Source organism: Pelecanus crispus, chromosome 1 (genome assembly GCF_030463565.1).
Source record: "Pelecanus crispus isolate bPelCri1 chromosome 1, bPelCri1.pri, whole genome shotgun sequence".
Taxonomy (NCBI): Eukaryota; Metazoa; Chordata; class Aves; order Pelecaniformes; family Pelecanidae; genus Pelecanus; species Pelecanus crispus.
This window is the reverse complement of record NC_134643.1, coordinates 47,990,639-48,017,741: the sequence shown is the minus strand read 5'-3', so window position 1 is coordinate 48,017,741 and position 27,103 is coordinate 47,990,639. Positions and strand designations below refer to the sequence as shown.

The 27,103-nt window shown below is 36.0% G+C and overlaps 1 protein-coding gene across 1 annotated transcript; it reads left to right on the top strand.

The window, feature by feature from the left end:
* The first annotated feature begins 614 nt into the window (after positions 1-614).
* SLC6A15 (solute carrier family 6 member 15) lies at positions 615-27,022 on the top strand. The gene is made up of 11 exons (XM_009488063.2): positions 615-903; positions 9,792-9,949; positions 10,436-10,562; positions 12,560-12,741; positions 14,329-14,439; positions 17,883-18,124; positions 18,229-18,421; positions 19,373-19,565; positions 22,269-22,428; positions 25,018-25,180; positions 26,651-27,022. The coding sequence occupies exons 1-11, from the start codon at positions 615-617 to the stop codon at positions 27,020-27,022; spliced, it is 2,190 nt and encodes a 729-aa protein (XP_009486338.1).
* The last annotated feature ends 81 nt before the right edge of the window (positions 27,023-27,103 follow it).

The following is a 27,103-nucleotide window of genomic DNA, read 5'->3' as shown; positions in this document are numbered from 1 at the left end:
GAAAAACTTAATCTACTTTTTTTTAAAACATATTTTTAATAAATTCCAATACAGCTGTTAAGTCAGGAAGTAATGGAATTGGGCTCCTAAATTTTATGCAAAGTGCTGCCATTATGCCTGCTAAGAAGAATCTTGTTATGCTGTCAAAATATGAGCAATTAGCATATCGGTCTTTAGGAAGTAAAAAAAAAGAACCCCGAAAACATCCTCAGGAAGTGAATAAAACGTATTCTACATAAATATTTAAGACCAAAAAAGTGGACTTAATTTTTATAATTTGGAAGTGGTTTAACATCTCTTTCTTCTCTTTTCTCCTTTGGTCAAATCATTGAGATAAGCAGAAATGGGTAAACCAAAGCATATGATTGCTAAATTAAGTTTCTTCTGCATAATAGTATAATATCCTTTTTTTTTTTTTACAGATACTTTCAGTAGAACAAACATTCAGAAACAGAAGTTCTTACTCTTGATTCCCTGGTATCAAGGAGTCACCAGGCACTACCTTCAGTCTATTTCTTCAATATTTTTGGCCAAGCAGAGGGAGAGCTTTCTTCAGCACTTATTCATCTGTCTTGGCTGAACTTGACTTCCTTACGGTTTCTTTCATATTACAAATGCCTAAGAACAGCAAGGTAGTGAAAAGAGAACTAGATGATGAAGTCATTGAGTCAGTTAAGGACCTTCTCTCTAATGAAGACTCTTCAGATGATGCCTTTAAGAAGAGTGAACTTATGGTTGATGATCAAGAAGAAAAAGATGTAGATGTTGAAGAAGGTTCAGATGTAGAAGATGAAAGACCTGCTTGGAACAGCAAACTTCAGTATATTCTGGCACAAGTTGGATTTTCTGTGGGATTGGGGAATGTGTGGCGATTCCCATATCTGTGTCAGAAAAATGGTGGAGGTAAGTCTTGTGATAGCTAATTGTAGCTAAACGATGAAGCTAACTTTTCAGATTTCAAGGTTAGCAGAGATATCCACAGTAAAACCTGCTCCAGTATGTCAGGTTTTTCTTTTAATTTCTGCCAGAACCTATGAGGAAAAAACCCATATTCTCTTTATTTAGAGAACACATCTGTTAAAGTAGCAGATTCTTCTAACATTCCATTTCCTCATTTTAGGGGAGAAAGTTCTTGATATGACCTTAACTCGTGGTCAAACTAGTGGTTAAGCAAAACACATCTTTATGGAGTGGTTGCATTATTTAGGACCTGATTATTGTTGTGCTAAAGTGTTCTTTATAGAACTTGGGCAATAAATCAAGGCAGTAAATCTGCATCCGTTTTAAAGACCAAAGCCGTATTCGGTCTTTCGTATTCAGTGGTACTAAGCTTCACACCTTTGCTTTTTAATTGCCTTTAGGTCCTACGCCATTTGAACATAGTTTACTTTCTGCAAGAACAACAAAATACTGTAGGAGTGAAAAGGATTTTTTTACTGATAATAATTTAAATCATAACACTTGAATTAAGGGAACACATCTGTTTTGTGCTGTTACATGGTTTACTGTTTTCCTAAATAACAAGTTACCTTTCACTTAGAACAATATCATCAAGCTGTTTATCTGTTAGCTGTACATCTCTGGTCTTGAATGTAGTATGAAGTATGAGGCTGGAGACCTTCCTTTCTGAATGCAGGATTAGTTAGTGTTTTATCCTATGCTACACTGTACCCTACTATACTACATTAATGCACATCTTGTTGTAGCTAATTACTTAGCTGAATTCAAAACGAACCTGTCAACTTTTTATGACACAAAAAGCGAATCTGTACTACAGAATAGAAAATAAAGAACAACAGTTGATTCATGCTGGATTTTAAAAGTTGAATGGTAAAACTGATGTAATTAAAGAGTATAGAAATGAACCTAGACTATAATCAGAGTACAGTTTTGTACTTCATTTGTTTTTTCTCATTCAGTTCAAGCAGTAAAAATGAAGTCTATGCTTTCAAATATTCCATCTCTGGGATAAAGTCTAAATTCTTTCATATCTAGTTATAAGATTTTTTTTCCACTCTCGTTTAGCTTCCTCTTTTTTTTCTTCTTTATTCTGGAGAGAAAGTCATTAAATGGTTGATTTAATGATTTGTGTGGAATCTAAAGTTTTCTTCATCTGTAACTGTGATACTGAGAAATGTATCAAATCAAATGAAATCAAATGTAGTTTCTCGAAAAACAGCTTTTCAGTAGACGGTAATCTTGTCTACTAGGACACAGTATAGAATTGTTCACATGTCACTACTAGTTGAAAAATTAATACATTTGTTAATGAAAAATTTTTGCAACAAACTGATTTGAAATTGAAGATGTAGCTATTAAAATGTTTATATTCTGTATCATTTCATCCTAAGTATGGTGTCAAGATGTAGTCTCAAGGATAATGCATTACAGCGGTTTGTTTTGTGTAGTTGTATCCCTTTTGAAATTCTATGTTACTAATTTTGCAAACCCATTGAATTCTCCGTTGAACCAACAGAAAAGATCTGTTGGTATGTTCCTTAGGCTGCTGGATTCATACCATCAGGCACTTTTAAAGTTACTCTGCCAGTGAGTGTAAATTTTATTCAGACCAAATATAAATGTATTGAAGTAATTAATAATTTCACATTTTAGAAAAAAAAAACCCAACCTTCAGGGATTATGGCACTTCATTAATCAAACTTGAAAAAATAAATCTGGAGTAATTTCAGGTTGAAATTAAATGTTTTCCCCTGTGTTGTGATTACAGGAACTTGGATATATAACATAGTCTGTGGAAGCATAATGTTACGTGCACATGGCTGAGACAAGGATGTATTTGGCTTTTAATAATAATTTTGCACCATTTTAGCAAATTGGAACCTTCAGAACAACAAAGAAAAGCAAGTGATCATTAGAGCTAAAGCTTTCTTGGTTTCCAAGTTGACCATAATGCAAGATGGAGAAGGTGACACAAAGCATTGAAACATGCAAAGTACATTGGTGCCTGTATATGTGTGTGCAGATGGACAGATAATTCTCACAAGTGTGTAAAAGAATAGGGGAAGGGGCGGCGGGAAAGTTCAAATGCATGGTAAAAAAAAACTGCACACATTTTATGTGAGGTTCCAGTTTTCTGCTACACGTACTATTTCACATATGTTTCATTTTAGGTAAAATTCAGAGTGTTTTTATGCAATCCATTCTAAGTATCAGTCTCAGAACTGTTCCGTAGTCTTTTGCTGAGAAAGCTTTACTATAAATGCCCGTTGAAGTCTCTGAGTAGAAGGTAAACAGCCTTTCCATGGAATTTAATTAGAACTGTGTCAGTGAGGTGTATGGCTAGGTCTCTACCTTCAGTCTTGTCCAAATGGTTTTCATATTCTTCTCTATGTTTAAGCAACTTATATCTGGCAAATACCATCAGGCAAGGGGATTATATTGAAAAATAGTATACCAGCAAATCTACTCGAAGTTACATGGTTAACTAAAGAAGTAAAAAAAAACATAGTTACTCATTAGTTTCCTTCACAGGTTTCTTCCAACATTAGGTGTTCCAAAGCCATCAGAGGAGGCTAATCCTAACCATGTAGTAATCTTCAATTTTGTCTTCTTTTTTTAACTTCTGTGACATAAACAAGAAAAGCAACAAAATAAACATTGAAAAGACACAGAAAAGTTAGCCCAGATAGTTGTATATTATTAGAGGTTTTTGTGGAGAAAAAATTGGGTGTTTACCGCCCTGTTTTCTAGAGAGATTGGGTTTGTTTATGGATGTGGCCTGTGGTATGCCAACACTCCTGACTTCAGAGCTCTCTACTGCTGCAGTGAGGTATCTGCGGTACCATCTTTAAAGGTAACTTATGTATCACTACGCTGCACTGAGATTTGGATGTCCACAGGTATCTTTCCAATCTCCATTTCCGGGTCTGGTCTGTACTGCCATAACAACTGCCTTTGTTTTCTTTCTTGTGATCCTTTAACAGTTTTTCCTGTTGCTTTAATTCATATAAACTCACAAATATTTAGAGTAATATCTTGTATTTTTTATGCTCGTTTATGTTACAGCTAGACTGGGTAGCTCTTTGCTGGCTTTCATACTTGGCCCTTTGCCACAAAAAGTTCGTCCTGAGAGGTGAGAGGAGAGGCTAGTATGCAGCTGGGATGAACTTCAATCCACATTTGGGATGTAGCTGCAATGCAGGAAGTATCAAGAGAAAGAAAAAGGCTGGGAAGAGACTGAGAGCACTCCAGGGTGCTCATTTTCTTGACTTGGGATGAGAGGGAGGGCTCAAAGGAGTTTTAGGCCCGACAAATGAGAGGCTGAAGGTGTTCAGTAAAGTTTTGAGGAACTCACTATAGATCTCTGCCGCCTGCACCTCTGTCCCCACCACAGGTCCCCCTTCTCCCTGGTAGGCAATGCCCAGTCCCCATCTGGCACTTAAGGCACCTCTTCCACTCTTTGCAGCCTAACAGATAAAAAAGCTGTTTCTTCCTTGATGCCTCACAAAGGTGATTTGCATTGGAGCTCGGTATACTCTAACTTAGCGTTAAAGGGTTTTTTTAGATTTATCATTTTTAGACTCTACAGTTTATGGCTTCTTTACTATATGAAGACAAATACGTGTGTTTGTTCAGTTCCTATATAACAAGTTCCTATATAACAATTCCATAACCTATGTTAGCATGCAATAGGTTCAAAGCTGCCTCAGCTTTCTATGACTGATAGTGAGCCTTAAAAATAAACCACTCAGGTCTACACAGTCTTGAGGTGAGGCTAATAAATAGTGACAAACTAGACCTATATTTTCCTGCTGCTCATTGCTATCATCTCGTGAATAGCTTGCACACCTTTCACTTTTTTCAAACAAAGGAAATATTTGAAGTTTCTTCTGTTTGGTTGTCATTTTTCCTTAGGATTAGCAGAAGTAAAATGGTACTTTCACATATTAGAAGTAACAAAAGCAAACTAAATTAGCTGTTCTGCTAGAATAAGTGATATTTGAGTGAGTTTTATTATGAAGACAAGTGAACATAGTTATCTAAGAGGTACTTTCAGTGTTGCAGGTGTTACCAGGAGTCAAAAAGTACTGCACCCCCAAAGTTTTTGTGTTGCATTTTCTTGAGCATTAACTTAATTTTCCTGTTGTTTGGGTTTTTTTCAGGTCAGTCTTTTTAATATCTCTGTGACGTAAAATGTCAGAACTAGTAAACAATGGTAAATGGATAAAAGCTGTGAGCAGCATAGGGAAATCAGTAGCAGACTATTTTGCCATTATGTTTTGAAAAGATTGACACGGGTAGAGTCACATCATGAGTTTTTACAGTTAAGTAGTCTGGATTTTATACTGAAATACCAGCAGATTGAACAGTTAAGTTCTGTGGTCTTACAAAAAGCAAAGCAGGTATTGCTGAGAAGTGCTGAGGAGATAGTATGTGAACTGTTAAAAGACTGAGTAGTCATTAGAAGCTACGGTCTGATTGTCTAATACAACCAGAATGGGAGCAAAGCAAGTATTCCAAAACTGAGTATGGATTCAGTGGCTTCATTATTTAGCTTTTGATCAATAATTTACAATCAGTGCCTTGAATTCACTGATGACTTCAGTATTATTTTGTGAGTTCTCATTTAAACTGTATTATCAGACTCGAAATTTAGTTGTACTTCAGTGTGCTGAAAATGTCTTCTTTTTATTTTGCAAGTGTAATTCTTCATTGAAGATTATTGGCTAAGGGGATTTTCATCCTTTAAGCACAGTTTTGTAAGTAGGCACACCTGAACATATTTAAACTGTGAAAGACTAGCGACAGCAGGACTATCTTATCAGTAGGATAGACTACAAACCTACAGATAAAACATAAAATCTTTTATCAGTTTTCCTGATAAAAGCAGTTTGTATTTTGTAATGTAAATAATTTCACTTATAGGACCTTAGTAGACTGTAAACCTATAGTGTTTTGTTGCCCACTTGTCATAACTTTGAAAATTTTAACGTTCAACATCGAAAGTACGTTGATCTTCATCTGAATATCAGCTTCTAGCTAGCTTTCTATTAGTAAGTGTCCAATAAGCTGTAAGAACTGGGATGTCTCCTCCAGACAGTGGTAAAGCTCACCTTCATTGAATAAGAATTAAATCAGGCACTAGACAATTAAAAACTAGCACAGCAGCAGTTGAAACAAATCTGGAATGTTACTAGATTTTCCAGGTTACATCAAGAATGCTAGGAGAAGAAAAGTTCTTCTGTAGTATCAAAGTGGTAATAGTTATGTCATCTTGCATTATTGCTTCTGAAATTATTTTCCAACTCTTTAATCACTATGAATCATGTCATTTTATGTTATTTCACCCCTGAGTGTTTGTAAGAACTTAAATCAAAACCAATGTTAATATTCCATTTCAATAATGTTGCCAAATGATATTACAATATGTACAAGAGAGACAATTTACTAGTTATCCCATTATGGTGCTTGGTTAAATAAAAAAATTAAGAAATCAAAGCAGTGCTGTGCACAGTATTGACATTCACCAGTTCCTGAAATCTTTTGTATCTTTGTCATTCATTCTAGTGAAAGAGGGTGAGGTATATTTTTTTAGATTTTTTTTTTTCCTTATGAAGTTGAGATGAGTTTTTTTAATATGAAAGCCAGTGTTTAAGGCCAAAATATGCAAAAAAGTGACTTTAAAGTAGAATAATTTTGAAAATGTAGAAAGGACACCTGGGGATCCTGAACTACACAGAATTGTAATATGCAGAAGGTTGCTTAGCTGGCAGATCTAGCAGATAATATAACTAATTGTAGGATGCTGTTCAAGGCCAGCATGTATAGTTTATTGTTCTAATTCAAATAAAAATGATTCTTCTTCAATATTGTAACTCCAAGGACCCATGTTTTCATGCACCGGCAAACGAGACATGCTGAACTGTTTCCATAGTGGTTCTGTTTTATGATGAAGTGAAGATGTCTTACATTTCTTTGAAGTATGTCTATCTTCAAGGGAAGGCTGAAGCAAAATACTTGTCCAGAGGTGCTGTGGTTTCATGTTGACTATAGGGCACAGAAGCCCTTTGCAGCTGTGATACATGGTTGTATAATCCAGCTATGTCCAAACTGTATCACACTGAAACTCGTATGTGCACTGTTTTCCATTATGTTCTTTTGGGGAGGGGCACAAGATCAGAAGGGAGCTCAGCAGGTTTGAATGAAGAGAAGACCAGCGCCTCAAGTGCTCTGCACAAGCCCTGCAGTATAGAGATTAAGTCTTCTGGCCACTCAAACACTGAATTACAGGGTTGTGTCATGCATAATGTAATGTGGATTTAACACCACATTTATTTAACTCATTTAGTTGACTCTGACTGATAAATCTTGCAACTTACATTGATACTGCACCATAAAACACCCACGTCAGCCCAGTCTTTAAACATGTGCTTAACTTTGCAGCCTTGTGATTAAGGTTGTGGACTGGGACACTGAAGAGCTGGGTTCAGTTCCTGCTCTAGTACAGTCATCCAGTGGGATACAGGGTAAGTCACTTAGGCCCCAACTTTTTTGAGCTGTTTAGGCTTGTCTCTGCTCAGCTATGCAACACCTGTCTAATTAAGACCTCAGGTATCATTTACAGTAGTGTTATACTATTTAAAAAACTATGTACTGTTGACTTTCAGTTAAATGTATGACCAAATTTTTAAAGATAGTGATGCCAAAGCTGCTCATTTGCAGTATGAATTAATGGTATACTTGTCTCGCAGAAATTTTGGGAGAATGTTGATGATAAATCAAGGGTATTCAATGGTATTATTTGTCTTACATATTCCTAAGACAGACAGTCCCCCTCATTTTGGAATGTGGTTGTTACTCTATTCCTCATGTTTATTTCCTTCTGTCTCTGTTGTCTCTTTTTTCATGGTTCTTTCCGTTATGTGCACGTACAAGAGGAACCACAAGAGACACAAAAGTACTGGTTGGGAATGTAGCTGCTACCTCAGCAGAAATAACACTTAAGTCTATGCTGGGCTGAAACGGATAGATAGACTGTGATGTTTGGTTCTATGAGGGAGGATTGTAACCTCAAAACCAGTACATTGTTCAGAGCCTGGCATAGGTTTTGACCAAATGCTGCTCAGACAATATCATTGCATATCATATTATCATGTCATGAAAACAGAACACAAGGAGCTATTTCATTGCTAACAATAGCCTATAGACTGTGAGGTAAATAAGATCAATATTCTTTGTCTGGTCCACCAGTAGTTTTTTCGCAGATTTCCTTCTGTCTCTTTTCTTACTTTTCTTAGACTCAAGACTGTAGTTACTCTATGCTTAGAGTCTTTGTAAGATCTTTATAATGGAAGGTGATGTCCAATTTGTGTGTATTTCATGAAGAGCAAAATAGCATGTGGACCTAAATAGGAGTGGATGGTACCAGAAAATCTGAGGCCTCCTGCACAGCTTAGGAAAGTTTAACTTTTCTAAAATAAACTGTATTCCATGAGATAAGCTACCTACTAAGGATATGCAAATGCCAGTGTATTTTGATAGACTCCTAGGGCTAAAAAAGCCCTAGAAAGTTGACGCTGGATGACGAAACATAAAGTAGGGCTTAGCTGGAGTTGAAGATAAATCCCAAATTGGTTTCTGAACTTCGCTCAGCTTCCCTCTCATCATAGAGATGAATAGACTGATTAGACAACTTAATAGCTCTTAGTCTTAGCTTCTGAGGTCTTTAGATCTTTGCTTTGTAGCTTGCTCCAACATGCTGCAGTCTGCACCTCTCAAGGGCTTTTCTTTAGCCTTACAGTGGTTGCAGTCAAAAGTCCTAAGCTCTTTGAATTAGGTACTCTGTATTGCAGCATGGGAGCCATGCATTTGAAAATTAGGTGCCATGTTGCTAATTGCTGATGCCTAAATGTTCTGTTAGCTCTAGTACTAAATACTCCTCAACAGCAAGGAGGAATAACTTCCTAACAGGCTCTGAACTGGTCAGTGCATGTAGTGTATGGATGTCTTTGCTTGCAGTTAGTTTTACTGAAATAAATGGAGATACATCCTGAAGTTAGAGTTGTATATGACCACTTCCTGGGAATAAGAGCTTGAAAAAAGGAATTGTTTTACGTCTGTGTGTCTAAAGGTGAAGTAACAGTTGCATTTCCAAATACGTCTTTAATGAGAGTTTGTGAATACTGCAAGGTCTGGATCTAAAATACTCCATTTCATTTCCACCTCATGTCTCTAGTCTCTGTCTGGAGCCTGGTAGAAACGGGCTGATACAGTTTTCTTGCTTAGCTGCATAGAATCATTATTCTGTACATTGTGAAATCCCCTTTCTGAGCATCTGAGGTGCACTTGGAGAAATAAACAGTATGGTCTTCTGAAACCACTTAAGATTGGATGAAATTCAGAATGTTGTATGCACAGTATTTTCTGTATTTCCTTTATCAATTCAGTCTTGCTGCTCTTTTTACAAGTCAAAGTGTAGAGCTTTTTAAGAAATGTTGATTCAGCTCCTGATTGCATCAGGAATATTTCTGAAAAGTTTGATCAAATGCCCAAAATTTTGCACAAGTGAACAGCTAGATTTGATAATAACTCACTTACTGAAAGTTTTGCCTCAAAATTTTACAGTGCTTTAGAAATTCCATGTCTCTGGGCTTTTCATATCTTACAAGATGTATGGCCAAGATTCAGGTAAAATTACTCTTTGCATGTGATCAAAAAAGCTTTGCAGTGAATGACAGTAATTCAAACTTGAAGTTATTAGAAGGTTTCACATTTGTTGTGTCAAGTTCTGACTCTTCTCCCTCTCACTCTGATTTATACTTATTTCATAGGTGCCTATCTTGTGCCGTACTTAATCTTGCTACTGATAATAGGGATTCCACTGTTTTTCTTGGAGCTTGCCGTGGGACAGAGGATCCGCCGAGGGAGTATTGGTGTGTGGAATTATATCAGCCCTAAACTTGGAGGAATTGGATTTGCAAGCTGCGTAGTAAGTTTTTAAGATGAATTGTGTGATTTGGTTTCAGTCTGTATGATTTAGACTTTCTGTTTTGCTACAGGAAAAGGCCACTGATTGTAGGTGGGCGTCGAGGTCAGTTTACACTGTTTTGGAAGATATTAAATTAGTATGTTAAAAATGTTGATAGAGAAGTGTCTGTAAAACCAGTCAGCTTGTATTTTGTGATTCTTTTGAAATTAGGAACTAGGGAACAGAGTAGTCTTCTGGAGAAAAAAGCCTGTAAAAATATAGGTGTTACACGATAAATACAGAGAAAAGTGAAAATTTAGAAAATGCCAGGTACTTTAAAGGGGCAAGCCATTCAGTTCTTAGTCTGCCTTATTTTAATTAAAATTTTGTTCAGTGTCTGATACACAGAAATATGCAGAAGTTCAGCAGGGTTGGTTTTTTGGGGTTTTTTAGTGTACAAATATAGTAATAAATGTAACTCCCTTTATCTTTTTTTTTTTTAAATAGGTATGTTTCTTTGTGGCCCTGTACTACAATGTCATTATTGGATGGAGTCTGTTTTACTTTTCCCAGTCTTTTCAGCATCCGTTACCATGGGACCAGTGTCCTTTAGTTAAAAATACATCTCACACCTGTAAGTCTATATTAATGTTCTTAAAAATAATGTAAAATATATAAAATTGGAGATTTTCAAACAACAAGGAGAAAAAATACAATTCAAAGAGAAATTTGTGGGAAAAAAGTGGTGTATGCAAAGCTGGTTTTGCATCTCAGTAAGGTGTCACATTACTTGGAAAAAGTACAATAAAGAAACCTAATCTAAGATAAATATACTGTATTTGGAAAGGAACATCACTGTCAACAGCATTTTAAAGAGTAATGAAATTAGGAGACTGCTCTTTAGTGTGTTGCAGAAAAAGAAAATTCTGATTTCTTTTTTTCCTGATTTTGATACTGCTTTTTATGCTTATTTGGTGAAAAACAAAGGTGGAAGACAGATATTTCTACATTTCAATTAGTGGGATACTTCCTGGTGACAAAGCAAAAAGTGTTGCATTACTAACAAAACAGAAAATGGAAAACTGTAAGCATTAATGAAATGCATGTGATAAAAGCATTGTTTGCTTTGTAAACCAATAGAAATTAGATGATTGGTCATTGGTTTGTTGCTGTAATGAGATAGTCTCACATGGACATATTATACAACAGCATCTAAAAGTTCCTTATCCCTTGGTTTTGGTTATCTTGCAGTAGTTACGCACTTTGCATTATCCTTGCTCTTGAAAAATGAAATATTTATTTTCATTTCTTTTTATTTCAGATCTTAAATTTTCTTTTATTACCTTTTGTGTTTTTTTACCCCTTTAATAAAGAACATAACAGGGACATTTGAAAAGTTGTACAATGTTTCAATAGTGTCTTTGCCAGAGTTGCTTGCTTCAGTTGTTTAAAATAATCAGTATTTGTGAATGTTGGCAAACAGTCAAATTGACTGTATTCCACAAGCTGTTGTCCATTAATCGAGCCATAGTGTTCGTCTGTTTACATACTCTTACACTGCCTAAATATTAAGATACAGTGTGTCAGCCTAACTTCAGCAGAGGCCATCTGAACTAAGCTTAAACAAAGAAAAGTATTATATTTGATAGCATCCTATAATTTTTGACAGTTTATTTCAGTGAAGATCTGACACCTGTGTTAGGTTTCTTAAAATTAGTATATTTTTCTCTTCTAGCTTAGAGATATGATTGATTGTCAGATATAAATAATTTATTAAAAAGTGCATATTTTCTTTGAAGAATTCTTTCTATTTATATGTATTATATGTCTAGATACACACAATTTCTTAAACTGTTTGGTAATGTGAATAAAGCAGAATTACAGTATAATCAAAAAACCACTTCTGGAATACACATAGCAACTTCCATTTAACATAACTGTGTAGGAGCCGTTTTTTCCTTTTCTCATCACTTTGGTATGTTATTATTTTATCATTTCTAATAGTAATTAGTGCCTGTTGATTTGAGTGTCGTATCAAAGCAGACACAATTGAGAATTTGTTTTCCATATATTTTCAAAATTAATATAATTCAGTGTTCAATTTCAGAGAGATACTTTTCATAGTATGTAAGCCACAGTATCATATGTAGGCAATCTAATCGTGCTGCATATCTTTACCATGCTATGTACTTGAATCAAAGTGCGTTTGTAAAGTGAAGCATTTCTAAACCAATCTACTTTTGTCCTTCTCATCATCATCTCATTGAATTCATAATGAATTTCCCTGGAAGCTCAGCAGTTTATTCAGTGATAAATGAAATGTATGTTTTCATCTAGGCCTGCCTACTGTTTAGTACTTAGGTGAAAACTAAATTTTGCCTGGGACTTGGATTGACCACAGGCAGAGGAATACATTATCCCAAAAGGTTGTTTTACAAAGATTTTTCCAGAACGTTTCACCGACAGCAGTCACTTTTAGTGAATGTCTTACGACTCTTTGTGAGTTTAGTTTCTCAGTAAATGATGACAACACAATTGCAAATACTGGGGGTTGGTAGAACATTGTTATGAAATGTTGGGAAAATCCTTCTGTCCTGAACCCATTCTTTACTTGCTAACATCTCTTGACAGTTGTGGAGCCAGAGTGTGAAAAAAGTTCTGCAACCACTTATTACTGGTACAGAGAAGCGCTGAATATTTCCAGCTCTCTGTCAGAGAGCGGGGGTTTAAATTGGAAGATGACTGTCTGCTTGCTGGCTGCCTGGGTCATGGTATGCCTCGCCATGATCAAAGGCATTCAGTCTTCAGGCAAAGTGAGTATACTGTTTATCTAAATGACAGTGGTTTACTTTGAAACATTTCAGGACATTTTTGTTCACCACACCATCTCAAGAAACATGTAGGAGCAGGTTAGAAGCTGTGACTCACCCCAGTATTTGTATAATCTCGAGTACAGGAATGTTAATAGTTAAGCATTAAGATTACAGTAATTTTAGTGGGAATTGTAGTAATGTAGTGGGAATGGAGATCTGAAGAAGAATAATTTCTGCTCTCATCAACGTAACTGTTGCAAGTAACTGTACCTCAGCTTTGTTGAATTGTTAATGCAGCGTAAGTCTGTGTGTTTCTGAATGTCTAAGGAATTAGGTTTCCACGTATGCTCACAGTAAGATTGCAGTGCACTCACGTCATCAGAATTCCTTGGCATTTTGGTTTTTATTGTTACTGTCATTGGTATCCATGCTTCTGTCATTAACACAGCTGCTTTTCTGGATTCTGGATTGTTTCTTTTGACTAATGACTAACCATCCTCTTGCATCCGAGTCCATCACCTTGTCTTCTTTCCTTTCCATGCACCCAAATGGATTGGCTAGTGAATGATTTACTAGCTCTGTTGATCTCAATGGGACTTTCAGATGAAAAATAATCTGTTCTAATAGCAAAATTCTTTGCAATTAAAAAGTTTGTCACTGAGGTGGAAATTTCTGTGACCTCTGTAGCGTATTTCAGTTAAAGAAACAATTAGCAAGTGTAGAGAGAGAATCATTTTACTGAACTTTAAAGCACAGAATGATTTGTTTTCATTCATGATGGAGAATGAAAGATTGTATTTGACTACTAATTTTTTATTTAGTCTTTGTTTTAGATAAATGAGTCAGGCAGTGTGTCAGAAAGATGTTCTGTTATACAAGTGTTTAAGTGATACGGAAGCCCAAAAGTGTTGGGCTTCACAAATGCAGTAGCAAAAGCATGCTGCTTCAGCGTGGAAAGCTGCACAGCGTTGTGCTTCAGGATTCTGACAACTCTGTGGCATTTTTTTTGTTTGTCCAGTAGTCAGTGCAATATTGCTTTCTAGTTTTTATGACTCAAACCTACTAGATCTTAAATCATTTCTGTATATCAGAGAATATCCTCAGCTTTTCTTTTGTTTTGGCAGTAAGAGTTACTTAACAATGGTTTGAATCCATTGGTAATATACTTTCCACTGACTATCTTCTCTCCTTCTGAAGACAGAATGAGTTTCTGTTCATGCTGCATATCTTTACCATGCTATGTACTTGAATCAAAGTGCGTTTGTAAAGTGAAGCATTTCTAAAACAATCTACTTTTGTCCTTCTCGTCATCATCTCATTGAATTCATAATGAATTTCCCTGGAAGCTCAGCAGTTTATCATCAGTTAGTCAACACAATGGCAACCGTTTTGTTTTAATACAGTACAGAATTGATTTTACAGTCATGTGATTTTACTTTCTTTTGCAGAGACAAGGGGAATGGGAAGTGTTACGCATATTTCTTAGAGCGTATGATTATCAGTTCAGTCATACACTGAGTAATGAATGAAGCTATTGAAAATAAAGTCCGTGGATGTCATGTTAAATTTCTTTTTAATGTTTTTCAGATCATGTATTTTAGTTCCCTTTTTCCTTATGTGGTACTTTTATGCTTTCTGATCAGAGGACTGCTCCTTAATGGGTCAGTGGATGGAATTCGTCACATGTTCACACCTAAGGTATGTGCTTAATTTCTGTTTGCAGTGTATTAAAGTTTCAGTGGCAATTTGACCATTTATGAATGCTCTCATTTAAGCTTATTGTCCTCATAGAACATTTGACCGTTTTCCTGTTCGGTTAAATTGCAAAATTGTTGTTGACCTCAGTGGCACAGTATCAGGCCCTAAGGTCCAAAGGCTGTTAAGTGTTCCAGGGGTCTGTGTAGAGTTACCTCCCTTAGGTGGCAAGTTCGGAGAGTTAGATGCCTTTACAAAGCTAAGCAACTGAATGTGTTACTTCCATGATTTAGGATGCTTAGAAAGCTCTAAATACTGAAAAGAGAAACAAATATTAAATTTTGCCATTCTCTAGGGCTGAAATGCCTAGTTCTGGGATGTCACAGTGAAATGCCTTACCTTGAATGCTGTCATGGATTTACATAATTAATTTGTCCCTTTTGAAAGGGGACAAATTTGTCCCTTTTTAGAAATAAATTAGTGAGGTTTGCATAGTGGCCCAAAAGTACAGGAGACCTGTCTTTAATGCTCTCTTCATCTTGTAAAAGTAGTGTAAGTGCCACTCAGCTTTCCTTACCATGTTCTATATGGTTGTCATGCCAAGACAGCAGCAGGTCTAAGCATACATTTTTTACTGTCAGCATTTTTACTGGGAATGTGTCTTACAGAACTTCCGATTTTATAACTATGGAGGTGAGAAGGGGTGTTACAAATCATTGTTTAGCCTGAAGAGCTAAATTCTACCCACACCTATCTCAAGTGCTTGTAACTATGCTACAGGACTGTCCAACAAGTGCATTTCATAATACAGTTGAGCAGAACAGGACTGATGTTTCAAAAATGAAAGTTAGATACTAAGATCATTAAAATCAATGCACATAGTGGCTAAGGCCAGATGACAGGGGTGTTGTCAGTTGTTTTGATTCCAGGTGTTTTGAGTCCATGGAGAACTGTCATCCCATAAAAATGACCTTTGTTAGCTATCAAATTGTTATTTCTTGCATTGTAATATGCAGTTGTGCTCTGCTTCACTCACTGTCACTGCTTTAGAGTCATGGTTCTGCAGGAACTTGCAGGCTGCTCAGGCAAATTTGGGAAATCCGAGGAACAGAGAAATGCAGTGCTTATTGATGAAGAGGAAGTCTGTAGCAGAGATGGAATACAGGCCTCAAAGTTATAATTTGGTTTCTCAACAACAGTATTAATCTTTTCTTTAACTAGGGAAGTACCACTAGATACTGAAGGAAAGTAAACACTGAAACTCCCCTTGAATATCAGCACCTCGTCACTCTTCTCTATTTCATCTTTAATAAGTTAGACCTAAAATAAGTTGCAGCTGATGCTTATTTTGTAGTTATAACTTAATTATAAATTAATTAAAATTGCTTTTAATTTCTTCTACTGGTTTCCAGTTCTGTATCTCAAAATTTAAGTTTTGGCTTAAATTCGAGGATAGGAGGCCTATATGTCACATACAGTATATGTGAATATAAACCTTCAAAAATATTTTCATTATAACCTCTGATTGTTTCTGTACTTGAGCACTAATTTGGACTGTAGGTTTGTATGAAACTACCTGAAAGAATTCAGATTCGCCCCCCTTGTTGTTTCCATTTGCTCCATTGTGCTGTTTATTTGGGCAGGCAGATGGTAAAAATAATTGCTCAACTGATCTAGGTTGAAAATAATCCAGGTAGATAGACATGAGGGGGCAGGGAGAAACATCTTTTCAGCCTCGATTAACTCAGCAAACGACCACATTTTGACCACAGACAATCAGAACACATTCCCACAGAGTTGTGTCAGCGCAGCAGAGGACTGGCACACATTGGTGCAGGTGTGAGAGGACAGGGCTAATGAAGAAGGGGAGAATTTCTTTCTTTGATGTGGTTGAGGAACAAAGAAGAAATTATTTATAATAGCTTTAATGAAAAACCTAAAGAAAGGTATATGGAGAGCCCACTGAAGTCAACTACTGCAGTGAAACTGTACGACTGTACGAAGCTTGAATACAGAGCCCCCAAAATTTCACAGAAAATATCTTATAATAGCAAATCAGTTACAAGTTTATTTTGAAATGCTAGGCAATGTGTATCTGAGAACATACTACCTTTGATGACACCAAGTGATACATTGCAGAAAGCGAGAAGTGTTTCGATTCTTAAACCATTTTCAGATTTGGTAAAATTAAGACTATTCCTCGAGCTCCCTCTAGTGGAAAACTCTAGCATGACTGTGTGATACAGGCAGATTGAACTATGTGCAGTAGCTACTTGTGCATTGTAATTATAACAAAAATTTTAAGTGAGGAACAAGTTTATTGTCATAAACCTTTCCCCCCCCCCCCAAAAAATGTTGTATTTTAGCCATAGGTAAAAGAATAAAGAAGTTATCTGCTACCTATCTGTAATAAATATTACACCTTTATGGGAAACTAGAAAATTTTTCAAAATGTTATCATAACAATAGCAGACTTCCCCCTGCCCCAGAGTAAGACAATTTTCTTATGCTGGCCTCTATGCTGATGTTTTTTAGTTTTACTGTTTTTGATAAGCCTAAGGTTTAAAAAAAAAAGGCAAAACACCCCAACACATTGACAGAAGTAAGGTCTTTCACTGTTAAATGAATGGAGGCCCTGAATCAACTTGAGAAAATCTAGTGTTCAAATTTCACATGTACTTCTTTTTTATGATTCATTATCTAGAAGGATCTGAGATGGACAGATGATGACTCATAACTTTAACAAAGATATTTCTTGATGTATGGTCATCTGAAAGAGCAATACAGTTCAATTTTTTGATAAAAGGCTTAGTTGTCCCTCAAATACCTGACCCATTTAACTTAGGGTAAATTCAAGGCATCTAGCTTAAGGGAGATTTGACTTGTGGACTACACAGATTGTGGTGGCCAGTGTTTATTTCATGTGTTGCATTTTGCTTTACATATTTGCATGTAATAGAATTCCATGTAAGCATGTGTATCGCATGGTCATTTTTTCTTTTTTGAAAAATAACAACAAAACACCTTTCAACATACTTACTGCATTCGTAAGAGAGTTGGTCATCCCAAAATAAATCTCAATTCTAACAACATGTACTGTAAAATGTACTAATACACGTACTGTAAAAAAAAAAAAGAAAAAAGACTGATGTTATCTCTTATTTCACAGTATAACTAGCTGCTAGTTCAATAATCATATAGCTCCAGTAGTGTGTCATTGTTCAGAACATACTCTGTTTCTCTTTAAGGATTATATCGTATAAAATCAATAGAAATTCTGGCCGATAAGTTTGCTCAACTTTAGGTGTCACATTCAGCTTTCATTGTATCATAATGAAAATTAGCATTTTGTGATGTAGGTTGTCTTCCTGTTTTTTTTCTGTTGTCTTTTCATATAATAGAAATGCATTTTATAGCTGACACGTATTATATCTAATTTCAAACAGCTTGAAATAATGCTGGAGCCCAAGGTGTGGAGAGAAGCTGCTACTCAGGTGTTCTTTGCCTTAGGGCTTGGATTTGGTGGAGTCATTGCCTTTTCAAGCTACAACAAGAGAGACAACAACTGCCATTTTGATGCTGTACTGGTGTCCTTCATCAATTTTTTCACTTCTGTGCTGGCAACTTTGGTGGTGTTTGCAGTTCTGGGTTTCAAAGCCAATATCATAAATGAAAAATGTGTTATCCAGTATGAATATCCATTTCTTTTTTAAATTATTTTTATGGTATATTTCATATATGAATTAACACAGATCATCGAGTTTGATTTCTCTGTTTTATTGTGTTTTACAGAAATTCAGAGAAGATTTTAAAACTTTTGAAAATAGGCAATCTGAGCCAGGATATGATCCCACATCATATCAATTTCTCAAGCATTACAGCAGAAGATTACAATTTAGTTTATGACATTATTCAGAAAGTAAAAGAGGAAGAGTTTGATTCTCTCGGTCTGAAATCTTGTCAAATTGAAGATGAACTTAACAAGGTGAGAGTAATAAGTAAGTCTTAAATACAGAGATTATGAACAGATGAGTATCTGTAAGCGTGAAATAAACTGTGAAGTATACTTACACAGAGTATCAATACAGTGTACCTATGAGCAGTGCACCTCTAGAGATCCATATGAAAACATCGTTCTGTGCAGGGTCACATTCTGGCTCACCTGAGGACTTTAAGACATTGGACCCAAATATAGGCTTCACTGATTTATAATATATTCTGATCATTATATCGCTCTCCTCATGAGGTTTTAAAGTTCTGTTTTTTACAACTGAGCATGAGGATTTTTCCAAAGACTAAACAGAGGTGTAACTATTCAACATCTCAACCTGATGTCTTCTGATGTTAAGATACAATTATTAAATATAAATACTACTTCACTAGAAAGTAAAAAAGTTATTCTTTACTTATTATATAATTGCTTAATGCATATCACCATGTTTTGAAATCTTTACAGTAAACCAGATCTGTAAAAGAAGAGAGATTTTTCTAGCTTTTTCAGAGGGCATTCCAGTTTTAAACATTGACCTCTATGTAGTTGCACCAGTATCTGAAGCTAAAATGTCAAATCAGTGACTTAGACATTAAGTTTGTGTACTATTCCTGCCATTTAAATTTGAAACAAATAGGTATAGAAATGAAGTCCTTTATATACTTACTAGGGAGAACAGAGTGTGTTTTGCAGAAGTCCTGTATAATAGCTCTCATGCAAAATTATCAATGAAAGAGAGTAAGAAGTGTGTTGTTAACATCAATCAACTTACAGATTCTCAGCCAAATCCTTAAGTTGTCAGGTTTGGAAGAATCACATATTAGATAGCAGCTTCCCACTCCAAGATTTAATCAATCACATTGCATGAACATGAAGTCAGACTGTTACACTAGAAAAAAAAAATGCTGTCCATGAATAATAACGTGGATTTTTTCTCACTGACAGGCGGTTCAAGGAACTGGTTTAGCTTTTATTGCCTTTACAGAAGCAATGACCCACTTCCCTGCTTCTCCCTTCTGGTCAGTCATGTTCTTCCTCATGTTGGTAAATTTGGGACTTGGAAGTATGTTTGGAACCATTGAAGGCATCATCACACCCATTGTTGATACCTTCAAAGTCAGGAAGGAAATTCTTACTGGTGAGTTGCACAAACTTTCTTTTCTCACTAGAGCAGTAAGCCAAAAATTTTTTTTGAGAGTATGAATTCTTGTTTTCTGACATGAAAGTTTTTCAGTGCTGACATTTTACAGAGCAGTAAATCACTGTATTCCAGACTGTACTTCCATGCACAGGCACATTAGTATCTGCAAGTAAAACCTTTTCCTGAATGCTACAAGAACAGGAAGATCCTAGAACTTAAATTTTAATGGAGGATTTCTGTTAAAAGTTTCTGTATGGTCAGTCCTTCTGAGCTATTCCAGAATTCTTTCCATTCCAGCCTATGTCACAGATCAGGCAAACAAAGCAAAAGGAAAGAATGAAGATACATTGCAAATTACTATGAATGAGTGCTGAGTAGGCCAATGAAATCTTTATGATGAAATGTTTATTATGTTAAAAATCAGTACAGTTACTCTGTAGAGGAACACGTTTTTCCCTGTTGAATGTGGAAAGGGTCTTAAACAAGATGTCTGGGTTTTTTTTTTTAAATGCCTGAAGTTATGTGAGGTGTAGCTTGTTCATGTAGCTCTGATGGTCTTGTAGCAATTTCTCTTTTTGAGCTAGAACATCAGCATAAAATGTGAAAGTTAGGTTTCTGAAAATATTCAGGACAGCTGCAAGGGATGCAAATTCGGATTTCATATCAATACCTGTGACAGGAGGGATAGAAAATAAAAAACACAATAAGCTGCTTTAACATTATCTAACTCTATGAAGGAAATAATAATGTATTTTCTAGGAGTTAACCTCTGATGCAGCAGAGCACTGCTCTTTCCTGACTGCTGAATACTTAGATAATAAGTAATATTTAACAGAAGATGTGTTTTTTTACTTTGCTAGATCTAAGAATAAAATCCTTCATAAAGATTAATCAACTGATTTTTCAGAAGTCCTAACCTATTGAGTACTTGTGGTTTTTTTTTAAAATTAGCTCTTAAATTCTTATTGAATAACCAGTGTGACATTTAGAAATCAGCTGTTTTCCCTAAGTATATATGCAAATATCATGATACATAGTTATTACTCTGGAGTAATAGAGCATTTTACAGTCATTCCTTGTTACTGCATTTGACAAAAAAACCCTATTAAGATAAAGGAATAATTTTTTTTAAGTGTTATGCATGCATGATTTTTGCTAAACTCAGTTGTACTCAAAGGATTACAACTTATAATTAACTTCTGAAATTGAAATGTCTGGGTTATACTTCATGCAGTATCAGTGGGATTTAGGAAGGATTATGCCTGCACTACAGTTTGTGCTTAGAAACCACAAATCTTCAATTTCTGCAGAAGTGTGAACACATTTGCAACTTTTTGCACCATGGTTCCAGTTCAGTCCCTGTTGAGTTCAGGGAATTCCAAATTGAACTGAGTTCAGTTATTTCCAAACTGGAGTCTGCATGTGTGTATGTGCTGAGATATGATGAGTACACCTACCAAAACCTTAGTTTACAACTAAAGATGCATATTTTTGGTAATGGTAAGACATGATGGGAGAACGTAAGAATAACAAGGATTTCTGAATTGACATACACATGGTTCTGATGGTCTAATTCTTTTCTTAGGTTCAGTAACAAAACTCAGTGTGGTTAATGAGACTCAGTTTGGGGGAATTTTATCTGTGTTCTTCTGGTTTTGTCACCTAGCATTAGGAATTCACATCGATTTATAATGATCTTTAACTAAATTTCTATTCTCTGAAAGTCATTATAACAATAGTTACTACAAGGTTGAAAAAAGTGATTGGTCTTATACCATAGTATTTTAAAAAGTGTCATTGTCTTCCTTTTGCTACTTTAATCAATACTAATTATCTGGGATTTATGCAATGGGTGTGTTCTCTAAGGATATTTTATACTTTGGCCCAGATTAATTTCACCTAATTTTAGACTGCTTAGATGTGTCTTTAGCCTAAGTTCTCAGTGGAGGAAAAAAGGGCACTTCAAGTGGGAGAATCAGTCTTATACTGGTGCTCAGCATACAATTGATTTCACAATTTATTGAAATGTCACTTATTTTATGGCTACTTAAGCATTCAGTCCTATTCTTAATGAATTTAGTAGAAAAAAAATTACATTGAGATTCATTATGCAGGATCAAGCATTCAAGAAATCTATTTCAGGTTGTCCCTAAACAAAAGAAGGGGCAGAAATTTTGTTGCTTAGTGCACAACTACATTTAGACAGACTCTAATGGAAATTCATGCTGTGAATGATCTAGGGGAAGCCTATTCAGCTTTTTTATTTTTGAGAATCATAGTCGGAAACTTTGGTTCTTTTCACTTCTAAATTCCAAAAAGTGATCTAGTGACCAGGTAACATCATGTATGATGTTTATCTTGCCAGTTCTGTTTATTTTAGCCTTGCGTTCACATTAAGTTAAATGTTTAATGAGAAACAGTCACTTGATTAATCTGTGCTGTTTAATCAGGACTGCTGTAATATGACAATTCCAGCAATTCTAATTTCATAACTTTTCTGTGATGTAGGGAATAGGTAGGATTCCTAATACTCTTAAAATTGAGACACACACCCCCCTCCAAAAGAAAGGAAAATGTTATCAACTCTGATTATATGAAATAATGCATTTTATATCTTCACTGGTTTGAAATCTCTTTATTTCCTCTTTGTCTATGGAACTTTGTTATACTTAGAACTCACATTTCTGTCCTTTATTCCAGTCATCTGCTGCTTGGTAGCATTTTTTATTGGCCTGATTTTTGTGCAGCGCTCTGGAAATTATTTTGTGACGATGTTTGATGACTACTCAGCTACTCTGCCCCTGCTTATTGTAGTAATTTTGGAGAATATTGCAGTCACTCGAATTTATGGAATAGACAAGTAAGTGAAGGAAATGTATCTTCCTGTCGATAAAACCAGTATTCATTACAATAATTATTACTATATTAACTATGTTGCATGAAGTATTTGTGATTTACACATAAATACAAGTAAGTAGAAAGTGGGTCAATCGGGAGGTGAATTGAGTCTGTTTTTAAGAACAGGTTTGGAGCAAGATATACTGTATCCAGACAGTGTAGTGAAACCCAAAGAGAAATTGCAACAGATCCGAAGAGAGGAGAATGCAGTAAAAGAGGCAAAATTAGAGAGTTAGAAAGGAGGCTGGATATGCAAGTATGAGGAATTTATATAGAAATAAGACAGCAAGAGAAAGATTTCAAGAGGTAATAACCATGGTCTAAGCAGCAGATGAGGATGAGTATTCTGACCAGACCAGGAGTATTCCAGGCAGCCTGAGAAACGACAAAGCAAACTCTAATGGCAGTAACAATAAGAAAGTTTCAGTTTATGAACTAGATTTAGTTTGGGGTGTTGTAGCAATTAATTGTTCTTTGCATTAGTTTTGAGAGAGGAAATAGCGGAAATGATAGCAAAGAATAGGGTCAAAACTTACTTGGAAGCAGCACAATTGACAATGAAGATAAGTGACCTTCTGTCAGTGATGGCTGAAGAGAAAAGACTGTCAAGTCCCTCTGATTTTTTTACGTCTTCTGACCAAAATCACCAGAATGTGTTCACCAAGGGAGATCAATGTGTGCCACACATAAGGAATAGAAGAGTTCATATCAAAAGTAACTCATGCCATCCACAGATAAAACAGAGTATGCTACACTAGCACGCCGAAGTAATTTAAACATCTGTGATTCCTTTGGATGTACAAAGGGTGACATAGAATGGGTGGGTTTTCATTTCAATTTTCACTTGTTCCATCTGAGTAATCAGCCAGTCCTTCACCATAATGAAATATAACTATAACAAGAAAACTTAGCTTTATGGTTTCCAGACATTGTTTCTGGTCTACGCAAGTAGTGCCTGGTCTGCTTCCTCATTAAGGGAGAATTCCCACTTGGGCCACATGTGTAATCCTATAATTGATCACATAGACATGAAAACACCATGTAGATGTTTTTACACATGCAAACAAGAGATGAAACAGATGACCTGGGTATCAGGTAGGCAGTCTCCAGTCAGGTAGAGTTCCACTGTGAAGGGAGGTAGACAGGCCAGAAGTCAGCAACTTAACCTGCGAGGAAGTTGGTATTTAGGAATAGCTAAAATGTGGTAATACTTTGGTTTTGAATCAGAGTGCAGTTGACTCATGTTTTCAGAAAGGGTTCTGACAGGATATAGTGAAAAGTTAACAGACAAATTTCTCATTCATAACAGCCACCTGGACTTCCCTCTGGGGTATTCATAATATTTCTTCCAATGCATATTTCTCCAGAATATCTTTCTTCAGGAACCTAGCATTCTTCTTTGCAAAAACTGCCAGAATCAACAACTTGAGGTTGTTGTTGGCTGTAATAGCACCAAGGGGTCCTCCTCATAGCTGAAGATCCATACATATTTCTTATTAGACACATTGTCTTTGATCAGATAATAGCCAAGAAGGAAAATAAGTCATACTGGAATCGGTGCTAAAGGAGCTTTGTAGCTTTTAAAAGAGGATAAGTAGGATGGAGATGATGAGAGACTTTAAAGCGAAGATAATAGATTTATGTTTAACTGGATGAAGAACTGGAGATCCCAGAAAAGAAAAGGCTATCTGTAGAGGACACAATCCATTTGTAAATTCAGCTGCTTTTTAACAATGTGTTACATTGCAGTGTAAACAAAGGACAGAATATCCCAGTTTTTGCAGTTCAGAAAGTTTTTTGAGAGTTTATATGACAGTAGCTTCACATGTGTAACTGCTTTGAAAACATATTTATTGCTGTAAGAGCTTCTTTGAGACGCACGCTTCAAAAGGGAGTGGAACCACAAGGCAGTTAAAACAGAATCAGTGCTTGTGCACACTCCAAAAGAATTCTAAAAATATTCTGTCTTTTTCTGCTGGCTCTGGAACCATGTATTCCTCCGTCAAGAGTACAAAAATAGGAGTTTTGTTCATATCATAACTTGCAATTTTGAGGCACAAGGAGGCAGATTTAAAACTTCACAAAGTTTTATTTCAGCAACTTATATGATGCAAACCATAGCTTATAAATAAAGTTATTTTTTACACTGCTGCACACATGTGGGTTCGAAATTAATTTTGCAGAATCTGTAAGATGTGCTGGCTGTGTATGTCCCCAAAAGTGATGATACATGCCTTAGTAAACAACCCGGTAGACAATATAAGAATATGTAAAAAGAATCTTATAAAAGAAAGGTGAGTTTAAATATCTTTCCAGCACGGTCCAGCAAGCAGTTTACTAAGTTACTGCACTGTGTAGCGATTCCTTCTCTTCATCTGTTCTGAACTAGTAATACAAGCTCTGTTTTTCAGCCCATCAAGTAATCTAAACTGCAGCTATTTCTATACATGCATTTTTTCAGTGTGTTCCCTCAAATTAGGTGCTATGTATCAATTATAGTACTTGAAATCTCAGTGTAGGCACTAACAATAACCTTTTATTCCCTTCACAGATTTATGGAGGATCTGAAGGATATGCTTGGGTTTTCTCCAAGCCAGTATTATTACTACATGTGGAAGTATGTTTCACCTTTGGTATTGTTATGTTTGCTGGTAGCTAGTATTGTCCAAATGGGATTAAGTCCTCCTGGCTACAATGCTTGGATTGAAGATACGGTATGTATGTAATAGATGCCATAACCATCATAATGATCATAACTGAAGTATTTCAGAAGTACATGAAAAGACAAACAACTTGCAATTAGAAAGTAAAAATCAGTATAAATAATGACATGGTTGTTTTTATCTCAAGTAAAAATAATGTAAAACCAACCAGTTTTTAATTTTAGAGTAGTTCTGCTTTAAAATATAACTGCTTAACACAAACTTTCATGCTTTTTGTGACTTCTAGTTTGTTGATGTATGTTGAAGAAATTCTTAAGGGTGGGAGAGGTTGTTCACTTTCATTAAGTCTTATTTTATGGCAGAAACCAGTTGGGTGATAAGGCTGAATAAATCATTTCAGATATCACATCAGTTTTTTCTGTAGAATTAAATATTGAGATTTAGCCATGTCATAAATTTTCCCCTTTGGGAACACATATCACATTGTAGGTAACAGCTGCATTAAAACTGCATCTCTGATAAGAATGTTTGATTTGTAAAAAAAAAAAAACCAAAAAACCCTTGTATGTGTGAACAGCAGAGTCAGTTCTGCGTGTTGCTCCAAAAAGAGATTCAGCCAAGGTAACTTCTAAGAGTTGTGCTAGTTTGTAGGCTCATCAGCCCTCAGCTGTTTCTACAGGCTTGTCATACAGGGAGCATAAAATGTCAGATGAATGAATTTCAGGGACCCTTCTGAAAGAGCAATTGTCCAAATTAGCCAGTGGGGGAAAATGGCAGCAAAGAGAGGTAAAGTGTAAATACAAGAGGTTGGCTTTACTGTAGGTAGAGCAGACTGCTACTTTCTTGGGATTCTCAGAAAAAAACCTCTTGTTATGTTTGATTCTTGCCCTCGAAAATCAGAAAGAGAAATATCTTAGAATACCAAACATACCGTTCCTTTCTGTGTATAAAATTAAATGTTAATTGAGCTACTAGGCAAACAGCCTCTTGGCCAGTGATTCATGGATGCAGTAGGTGTGGGGTGCAGTCACTGCCCCAGTAAATGTGTTGTAGTTTGCATGAAGTTTATACAAAGTAGAACAGTTACACAGGGTGATCTGTGATAGTCCCTGTCTAGACCAGCTATTAGCCTGCAGGACAAAGACTTACTTTCCAGGCACAGTTACAGACACCACTGCCCACTTGTCTGTTCTGAATATCCTTTAAAGGATTAGGGAGCAACTACAGACAAATATAGAAGACGGCTGAATGTGAAAATCTTGATTTGGGCTCTACTAGAGTGCTCTGAGCATCTCAGAAACTGTGGGGCAGTGTTTTGGTCCTACTCACTGGCAGAAAGATCGTAGTAAGCCTACAGCTCCATGACTGGTCAAATTTGATAGCTGTAGCGGTGCCCACATTGTGGGTGCAAGGTGACAAAAAGATGAGTATGTGTTTGAAAACTGCACACCTTGGTGAGGACTGCAGATGTGCTCTTTTTTAAGTAAACATGTATAATATTTTTTCTCTTGGGTTGCTCAGGCTACGGAAGAGTTCCACAGCTATCCAACATGGGGAATGATTGTCTGTATATCGCTGATGGTATTGGCCATACTGCCAGTCCCAATAGTCTTCATGGTGCGCCGTTGCAACCTTATTGATGACAGCTCTGGTAGTTTGGCATCTGTATCCTACAAAAGAGGCCGGATAATAAAGGAACCTGTTAATCTGGAGGGAGATAATACAAGTCTGATTCATGGGAAGAGTCCAAGTGAAGTGCCGTCTCCAAATTTTGGCAAAAACATATATCGAAAACAGACTGGATCACCAACTCTGGATACTGCTCCGAATGGACGTTATGGTATTGGGTACCTGATGGCAGATATGCCTGATATGCCAGAGTCTGATTTGTAACCGCAGAAAAAAAAAAAAAAGTTGTTTGTTTCTCTTCTCTCACTGATCATGGCTCTCCTGCGAGAAGTGGTCAGCTTCATT